This window comes from Micromesistius poutassou (genome assembly GCF_964030765.1).
Source record: "Micromesistius poutassou genome assembly, chromosome: 4".
NCBI classification, from domain to species: Eukaryota; Metazoa; Chordata; class Actinopteri; order Gadiformes; family Gadidae; genus Micromesistius; species Micromesistius poutassou.
Genome location: NC_140274.1, coordinates 1479283 through 1489308, shown reverse-complemented (window position 1 = coordinate 1489308; position 10026 = coordinate 1479283). Strand labels below are relative to the sequence as shown.

The following is a 10026-nucleotide window of genomic DNA, read 5'->3' as shown; positions in this document are numbered from 1 at the left end:
TCTCAGGACGAGGCAGAGCGTCTGTAGGGGAGCTGAGCTCTGGGACCACTCTTACGTCACAGCTCACCCTGCCCACGGCCGCCGACCCAACCATCACCGTCACACACACACACACTGCGCTGATGAATGAATCATCAGTCTGTTTTTTAGTACCCAGTAAGAGCATGGAGCAACATGAATAATACATCACTGGTGCCTCTCTCTCTCTCTCTCTCTCTCTCTCTCTCTCCTCTCTCTCTCTCTCTCTCTCTCTCTCTCTCTCTCTCTCTCTCTCTCTCTCTCTCTCTCTCTCTCTCTCTCTCTCTCTCGCTCATGTTGGGCTGTCCTGTGATGCAGATGTGTGTAGTGATGACATCACCCTGGGGCTGATGCTGTGTTCCAGATGCCTCGGACACCAGCCTTCCGAGTTTCACTTGTGACGTAATGTCCTGTCTCTTAGCACTTATAGCGTTCCCGTTGGTCTTTGTGATCGTGTCCTGTCATTGGCTAGTTGTTGTTATTGTTAGCTACATTAGCCTCTTTAGCAAACCAGCTCAAAAACAAACAACACAACTTTACATTGTATTACACGCACAGCAAGACCGTGCAATGCATACATTGGTGACCGGAATAAAGTAGCAATGTAATCAAGTGTGTAAGAGCATTTAAAATCAACATTAAAATGACCAACGTGGTACAAATACAAAGAAAATAAATCTCTTCACGGGCCATTTTTGTTGTCGAGTCGCCTCACAGAACTCGGAACTCCGAGGGGGACGACCAACTGAGAGATTTCCCCACTTGCAACTCGGAAGGCTGGTGTCCGAGGCATCTGGAACACACCGTGAGGCTGTCCCGCCAAGTACCGCCCTCCCCTCTTTAGACAACCACTCCCTCTCTCCTCTCTCTCTCTCTGTCTCCATCCCTCTCCCTCCCTCTCCCTCCTCCCTCTCTCCCTCCTCCCTCAGCCTTGTACCCAGCCACCCTGTGCCCCCTCCCTCACATCACTACAGTCAACCATCGTTTACCTTACAGCGTCACTACACATGCTTCTGCATAACTGGTTACTGCAGCATATTTCTGCTTCTTAATCATTTGTTTCTTAACGGTGTCTGTGTGTAATATTCTTATGTTTTTATGTATATGCAAAGTGAAGCCAAGGCACCTGTCCAGCTTGCGTGGACAATACGGGTGTATTGTACTTTCTCTTAGTAACAGGGAACCATGGGATTGGGAGCTGTGAAAGGCCAGTGATATAGATACGTTCACAGAACTCACGGTCAGCGACGTGAAGGTCATGCACATGCCCCCAAAGCCGTTCATCGCCAGCGCGAAGAAGATGAGGATGGAGAGATCTGACACAAGGGAAGAAGAGTCACGGCGTGGCGTCATGTTCTTATTACACAGAGAGCCCATACGGATGATGTATGTTAACGCATTGCAGTGCAGAGATACATACTGGCCGGGTCGCTGGCTCCATAGGCGATGAGGAGGCAGGAGAAGGCAAAGCAGGCACTGAAAAGAGAAAGGATCAAGAATAAATAACAATAAATAATCCCAAAGACTGCATATGCCAACAGAGTCACAGGTAGAGACCATATTCCATCATACTCTTTTGCATTTTGTTTTTGCACGTCGGAAAGATGCCGACCAATGGCAACAAGAAAAGCTGGGTGACGGGGTTCTGGTACATGTACTGGCACTGCAGGGCTGGGATCCCAGCGGCCAATCACCTGCCAAGCAGCCTCAGCTTCCTGGGCCCGTATTTGTCCATGACGATGCCGAGGGGCAGGGTGATGGCGGAGAGCAGGAAGGAGCCCACGGTGAAGGCCAGGTTCAGCATCTCGTCCTGCTGCTTGCAGATGGGCCAGCCCTTCATCTCCAGGAACTCCTCCTCCCCCTCGGGTTGGTCCTCAGAGAGGTTGTAGCTGGAGTCGTTGCCTAGGAAACAGGAAAAGCATTAGTCATCATAGCGAGTGTAAAGAAAAAAGAGAATAAAGATTGAAGCGTTGAAGGGGCTTGAACAAATGAACGGATGTTGAATCCTGAGTCAGGGATAAAAATGAACCTCTTATATATATATATATATATATATATATATATAGATATATAAATATATCACTATATCAATATATATATATATATCAGGACCTCTGAAACTAGGCCCTTAATGAATGATATATTTAGATTATATTTGATACGTATATAATCCTGTTTAAGTGTACAGTACTGTTGAGATCATGTTATCCACTCGTTTTGACAGCTTGTGTTGTGGTGTGAATGTTTCCCACGTTGCTGTAAACCAATCAGATGGATTTGTGTTTTGATTTGAAAAGTATTGTAAGCCAATCACATTCTGTAAATACTTAATATAATAATAATAATAAAATGTATCTATCCTTTGTATCTTTATTTACATTGCTGGGCAGTTGTTGAGCTGTAGGCCAATCACATTCTGTAAATAGTTTATGGCCGCGAAATCTGTGTTTTTTGTGGGGGTTGTGTCTGCGGAGTTCAACGTGTGAGCGGTTGGTCCAATTAGAGAGAGGTCCTCTAGAGAGAGGTCCTTTAGAGAGGTCCTTTAGAGAGAGGTCCTTTAGAGAGGTCCTTTAGAGAGGTCCTTTAGAGAGGTCCTCTAGAGAGAGGTCCTCTAGAGAGAGGTCCTTTAGAGAGAGGTCCTCTAGAGAGAGGTCCTTTAGAGAGAGGTCCTCTAGAGAGAGGTCCTTTAGAGAGAGGTCCTTTAGAGAGAGGTCCTTTAGAGAGAGGTCCTTTAGAGAGGTCCTTTAGAGAGAGGTCCTCTAGAGAGAGGTCCTTTAGAGAGAGGTCCTCTAGAGAGAGGTCCTTTAGAGAGAGGTCCTCTAGAGAGAGGTCCTTTAGAGAGAGGTCCTTTAGAGAGAGGTCCTTTAGAGAGGTCCTTTAGAGAGGTCCTTTAGAGAGAGGTCCTTTAGAGAGGTCCTTTAGAGAGAGGTCCTTTAGAGAGGTCCTTTAGAGAGAGGTCCTTTAGAGAGAGGTCCTTTAGAGAGAGGTCCTTTAGAGAGGTCCTTTAGAGAGAGGTCCTTTAGAGATAGGTCCTTTAGAGAGGTCCTTTAGAGAGCGGTCCTTTAGAGAGGTCCTTTAGAGAGAGGTCCTTTAGAGAGGTCCTTTAGAGAGAGGTCCTTTAGAGAGAGGTCCTTTAGAGAGAGGTCCTTTAGAGAGGTCCTTTAGAGAGAGGTCCTTTAGAGATAGGTCCTTTAGAGAGAGGTCCTTTAGAGAGGTCCTTTAGAGATAGGTCCTTTAGAGAGGTCCTTTAGAGAGGTCCTTTAGAGAGAGGTCCTTTAGAGAGGTCCTTTAGAGAGAGGTCCTTTAGAGAGGTCCTTTAGAGAGAGGTCCTTTAGAGAGGTCCTTTAGAGAGGTCCTTTAGAGAGCGGTCCTTTAGAGAGGTCCTTTAGAGAGAGGTCCTTTAGAGAGGTCCTTTAGAGAGAGGTCCTTTAGAGAGGTCCTTTAGAGAGAGGTCCTTTAGAGAGAGGTCCTTTAGAGAGAGGTCCTTTAGAGAGGTCCTTTAGAGAGAGGTCCTTTAGAGATAGGTCCTTTAGAGAGAGGTCCTTTAGAGAGGTCCTTTAGAGAGAGGTCCTTTAGAGATAGGTCCTTTAGAGAGAGGTCCTTTAGAGAGGTCCTTTAGAGATAGGTCCTTTAGAGAGAGGTCCTTTAGAGAGAGGTCCTTTAGAGAGGTCCTTTAGAGAGAGGTCCTTTAGAGAGGTCCTTTAGAGAGAGGTCCTTTAGAGAGCGGTCCTTTAGAGAGAGGTCCTTTAGAGAGGTCCTTTAGAGAGAGGTCCTTTAGAGAGCGGTCCTTTAGAGAGAGGTCCTTTAGAGAGAGGTCCTTTAGAGAGGTCCTTTAGAGAGAGGTCCTTTAGAGAGGTCCTTTAGAGAGAGGTCCTTTAGAGAGAGGTCCTTTAGAGAGAGGTCCTCTAGAGAGCGGTCCTTTAGAGAGGTCCTTTAGAGAGGTCCTTTAGAGAGAGGTCCTTTAGAGAGGTCCTTTAGAGAGGTCCTTTAGAGAGCGGTCCTTTAGAGAGGTCCTTTAGAGAGGTCCTTTAGAGAGAGGTCCTTTAGAGAGAGGTCCTTTAGAGAGAGGTCCTTTAGAGAGAGGTCCTTTAGAGAGGTCCTTTAGAGAGGTCCTTTAGAGAGCGGTCCTTTAGAGAGGTCCTTTAGAGAGGTCCTTTAGAGAGAGGTCCTTTAGAGAGGTCCTTTAGAGATAGGTCCTTTAGAGAGGTCCTTTAGAGAGGTCCCAGGCAGCAAGGCTGCCTGGGTCAAGGCGACATGGAGGGAGCAGTGGAGGTCAGCAGAACCATCTCGGCTACACCATTACATTAAAGATCCCACAGACGTTCCTGGCCAGCACCTACCCCGAAAGCAGTGGACAACCCTCAACCGCCTGAGGACAGGTGTGGGACGCTTCGGGGCAGCAATGCTGAAGTGGGGCATCACAGACAATGCCCAATGCGAGTGTGGAGACCCAATACAAACTGTGGAACACATCCTAACCAGCTGCCCCAAACACCGGCCCCCGAACGGCGAGCGTGGACTAATTGACCTTGATTATAGGACGCTGGACTGGCTCGCCTCAACAGAATTGAAGGTCTAAGGACATACGACAGAAGAAGAAGAAGAAGAGAGAGGTCCTTTAGAGAGAGGTACCCTAGCTGCCTAGCTATCTTGCAGCGGTGGACGCGGCCTCCAGGATCATCGGCAACGCCTGGGATCACAGAGTTTTCCGGAACTCATGACCGATGGGTCATGAGTAGCATACACTTATACTGACCCACACACACTCTATCGCCCTCGGACTGTCAGACATTTGGACAGGCATCGTAGCCAGCTGTCACTGTCTGGTCCTCTGCACTGAGACCTGGTCCACTGAGACCTGGTCCACTGAGACCTGGTCCTCTGAGACCTGGTCCACTGAGACCTGGTCCACTGAGACCTGGTCCACTGAGACCTGGTCCACTGAGACCTGGTCCACTGAGACCTGGTCCACTGAGACCTGGTCCTCTGAGACCTGGTCCACTGAGACCTGGTCCACTGAGACCTGGTCCTCTGAGACCTGGTCCTCTGCACTGAGACCTGGTCCACTGAGACCTGGTCCTCTGAGACCTGGTCCTCTGCACTGAGACCTGGTCCACTGAGACCTGGTCCACTGAGACCTGGTCCACTGAGACCTGGTCCTCTGAGACCTGGTCCACTGAGACCTGGTCCACTGAGACCTGGTCCTCTGAGACCTGGTCCTCTGCACTGAGACCTGGTCCACTGAGACCTGGTCCTCTGAGACCTGGTCCACTGAGACCTGGTCCTCTGAGACCTGGTCCTCTGCACTGAGACCTGGTCCACTGAGACCTGGTCCACTGAGACCTGGTCCACTGAGACCTGGTCCTCTGAGACCTGGTCCTCTGAGACCTGGTCCTCTGCACTGAGACCTGGTCCTCTGAGACCTGGTCCTCTGAGACCTGGTCCACTGAGACCTGGTCCACTGAGACCTGGTCCACTGAGACCTGGTCCACTGAGACCTGGTCCTCTGAGACCTGGTCCTCTGAGACCTGGTCCTCTGCACTGAGACCTGGTCCACTGAGACCTGGTCCACTGAGACCTGGTCCACTGAGACCTGGTCCACTGAGACCTGGTCCACTGCACTGAGAGCAGACCTGTTGCCCACCGGCCCCCACGTCGAGCACACTCTGTGTGTGTGTGTGTGTGTGTGTGTGTGTGTGCGTGCGTGCATGCGTGCGTGTGCATGCGTGCGTGTGTGTGTGTGTGTGTGTGTGTGTTTCATGTATGTTACACGGTTTCACTAGTTCATTTTTGTTGGTTATTCATTGTTAGCCTGTTAAGACGAATAATAACCCAGCCTATGTTTATGTATACTAATATAGGATAATTGTTCTCTCTCTCTCACAAGTGTTTTTACTGGGGGAGAGAGACAGAGAGATGGAGAGAGAGAGAGAGAGAGAGAGAGAGAGAGAGAGAGAGAGAGAGAGAGAGAGAGAGAGAGAGAGAGAGAGAGAGACAGAGTAAGAGAGAGAGAGAGAGACAGAGAGAGAGACAGAGACAGAGACAGACAGTAAGAGAGAGAGAGAGACAGAGATGTGGGTGTGTAGTTATTTTTACATGGGGGAGGGAGGGAGGGAGAGAGATGGGGAGGGAGGGAAGGCCTGGTCAACTGAATGTTGTTGTGCACTGGAGCCTTTAGGACACACAGCAGCGTCTCCCTCTGTCTTGTGAAATCAGGATGTTGACGAGCAGAGCAGAGGACTGTCTGAGTCAGCACGGGCCAAGGTTTTTTGTTTTGGAATATGGCATCATCAAAAGCAGAAGAGAGGAAGTCACACAAACGTCCCTGATCAATGGTTCACTCGTGAGCAACAACAACTCCTTCTGGTTCAACGTGTACTTTCATTTTACTGTACATTCACTTTAAGTATTAATTGTTTGAATTCAAATTTCAGCCAATGAAATCCTTCCAAACCATCTTCTAGGAAGACACCCTTATTACTCTTATTTCTAGTGGAGTGATTTAAGGTGTATTCATGTGTGTGTGTGTGTGTGTGTGCGTGTGTGCGTGCGTGCGTGCGTTTCGCACCCAGAGTATGTTGGTTCCACACACGCTGCGGCTGCGGTTGGTTTTTGGCAGACTGGAGGTAACAGTCTGTTCCAGCGAAGGTTCGTTTAGCTGACTCATTAACAGCTGCTCAGATCAGACCGGGGTCAGTGACCACACACACAAACACACTGTTTCATTTGAATATATCGTGTTAATCTTCTGATTGAACCAACATCAGGAAGGGGGTACACCTGCTGAGTTCATAAAACACCTTTTGTTTGCTTTATTTTCCTCTTGTAGCATTATTAATTTATTCATTATTAATTACTAACCCTAGCATTATTTTCCCCTTCTGCATAGCTCCCCCCAGCGAGTGTTTGCTGTGTAAATCACAGACTGTTTGAGGACAAACACGGTCCTGCTGTGAGGCCAGAGGACCCGTTAATAACGAACCCAGTCCGGCCGTGGCTTTGCGTCCATGACAACGGTTGTGGTGACGATGATGTGGAGGATGCGGAATTGTATCTCGGTTTAGACGGTAGAACTAGCTTGAATGTGTACCACGCGCTGATCATTGACTCTCACCAAGGAGAACAAATAGCAACGCCAGACAAACTGGTCTGGAAACAACGGAGAATCCACAATGATTGAATAAGTAGGCCTTTACAATATAATTCCTACTTCCATTCTGGTTGGATGTGATTTATTGAAAATACTTAATGTTGAATATGCATTTAAAGTCTGTGTTGCAGGGTTAATTTTCCAATGAATTTGTGCAATTTGCTTGTTGGTAATAAACATTTGAACGGTTACCCATTGTATCTAATGTTGTTGGGTATCACAAAACAGAATTTAATACGAAAAAGAAGGTACGATTTTAGCGGTTTGCAATTTATTCTAATTTCCCCCACAATGCATTGCATGACGTCACGTTGGGGAGACGACAGACCAAAGCCCCAGTGAGTCCATTGAGAGTAGAGACTAGTAAGAGAGTGTTGATTATACAGAACAAGGGAGACAACAAGTCTGACTGGACATACACAAAAGACATCACATTAAAACTAGACACATGCGTTGATAGATGGATATAGATAAATATGTTATATGTTATATATAAAAAATTTTGCCAAGCGGAGCCAGCCAGTCCTGTGTGCGTACGCAAATTAGCCATGCGCGCCAAACAGAAGAAGGACGTAATGTTGAGAAGTCATACTAAAAACGGATAGCAAGCGAAAGCTAAACCAGAGTGTATCACTCACACATGTTGGGTCCATTCTAACTTAAGGTAAGAGGCTATTTAAATCTTTGCAGTGACAGAATGTTGATGATAGAACTGATTGTTGTGCATAAGATGAGTGTGTGCGACTGTGCGTTGTGTCCTTTCCGGCTTCGCACTACTGCATGGTTAGTTGTGGTTGGTTGTGGTCTTAGTGAAGCAGCCTAGCCTTGGAGTTGGAGAAGTTGGAGTGATTGTGTACGTGCGTGCGAGAGCGAGAGAGAGAGAAAGAGCGAGAGAGAGCACACTCGCCGTGGTGATGTTTGGCTCGTTGTGGGCTGTCAGCATCCGCCAGATTGGACGAATGTGCTTTGCGTGTCAATGCTGTATCTGTCTGGTTAAATAATGTCACACGATCGGTCATACTGCAGGCTCTCATTTGCAAGTTCACTGATTGCGTGTCTGATAGGCTATATACCTGGCATTTATTCAGTTGATTGCTCTTCTAAATGCACCAGATTGATGCCAATTATTGTCGTGTTTGCATTGTAATGCACATCTTTGCCTCTCCTTGTTATAAAACAACATGCATCGAAACAACTTTAGCCAATGCAGCCTCCTATGTCAGTGTTGCTTTACGAATACTATAGCATATCGGTTTATCAAAATTGTTAAGTGTGTGCGTGTGTGTTGTCATGTAGGCTATAGACTGATTGTCTTGGCTTGCATCAATGAAATATTGTAATGTTATAGGCCTACGGCATATTGAGGAATGTAGATTGGTATTAAAGCAACAATCGCAAAATTGTTGCTCCCCACGAATATTGACAGGTATTTCGCACACTGGGTAAAAGCTTAGAAATAAACACTAGGCAAAGATGTTGTTACTGGAGCTAGTAGGCTACCATCAAAATGTGGGATAACTAATCAAATATGTTTACAATGTCGGGGGGAAGATTTAATTAGGGATTATCTGGGGGGAATTTCACAGGTGGGACTGGCAAGTTAAGCCCATAGCTAGCATTATGCCTTCTATTTCTAGATCTTCTGACTAAGTACCGGTACGTATCTGAACTAACAACATAATCACTGTCACTAGATATAAAGAAAACGTTGACTTTCACTCGCTGCTATTCACTGACAGTAAAAACGAGTGTTGTTATTGTATGCACTGCTGTTCATAGACTAGCTCCAGCGCTCGTTGCTGCGCTGCTAAATGATAGCAACTCTTCACCCATTCTCCTCTGACCATGCATTTAATCGGCTTTGACGGCCATCAGTTCTCGGCAATTCCTCATTCGCCCTCTCACGTCTGACAGGTTCGAAATTATACGGTTGTGGGCCATCATACATGTAATGTGTGGTTCTTGCCACCTCTTCCTCATCCCAGACGCCCTAGTTCTAACACTAGGCTGAGGCCACCTCACCACGTCTCCCCAACGTGACGTCATAGTTCTAGTACTAGGCTGAGGCCACCTCACCACGTCTCCCCAATGTGACGTCATCGCCGAGTTACGGAAGAAAACACCCATTACTACCAAAAACGACAAAAACTGGACTTTAACGCTATTTTGGAGTCATTTTATTAATGATATACTTATTTTGAGTGCTTTATGTACCCATTAATCTAAACAACAACATGGGCTTTAATATGTATGCTGTTACTATTGATGAACAGTCTATTATTTATATTCAAGTCTGTTCTACTCCTGATGTAGGGCTGTATGGTATGGACTTAAATGTATATCACGGTATGATTTGAGGCATAGACGGTAACGATATTATATCACGGTATGTTAATTGTATCTTCTAATTTCAATATAAATGCTTCTGAAGGGGTAAAATACTGGTTTGTCTGCAAAACTGCATAGAATAAATGCAAAATCTTTTCTCAAGTTACTTCCATTTGAAAAACACTAATGTTTAATAGTATGGATTTCTTTATCCACTTACTCGCGGACCTTGCCGTATAGATTTGCCATCTCAATTTGGCTGAAGTGTGTGCGGGCAGGTAACGCGTACCTGGGATCGAGTGTTTTGACCATCTCTTTAAAGCCCTTTCTATCGACCTTTTGAAAGGGAACCATGTCCTTACACAGGTAAACAGTGATGGCGTTTGATATCTCGTTCCACCGCTGGCTTTTTTTGTCATAAGGACTGGCTTTGGAAATGCTACCAGCGCCTGCTCGTACGGTGTGGAATGAGAGCTTGTGAAGGGACTATTGCGCAAGCACGCAGGCATGCAGCAAGCGTGCTTGCGCAA

The 10026-nt window shown here is 46.7% G+C and overlaps 1 protein-coding gene across 1 annotated transcript in view; it reads right to left on the bottom strand.

The window, feature by feature from the left end:
• LOC311342355 (large neutral amino acids transporter small subunit 4-like) overlaps nucleotides 1-10026 on the bottom strand; it is a 14901-nt gene that overhangs the window by 1399 nt on the left and 3476 nt on the right. Inside the window, exons 3-5 of the mRNA XM_084467202.1 lie at nucleotides 1713-1920; nucleotides 1439-1494; nucleotides 1258-1334 (exon numbers count right to left, since the gene is read on the bottom strand). Of these exons, the coding sequence (XP_084323328.1) occupies nucleotides 1258-1334; nucleotides 1439-1494; nucleotides 1713-1920 (341 nt within the window). The remainder of the gene's footprint in view (nucleotides 1-1257; nucleotides 1335-1438; nucleotides 1495-1712; nucleotides 1921-10026) is intronic.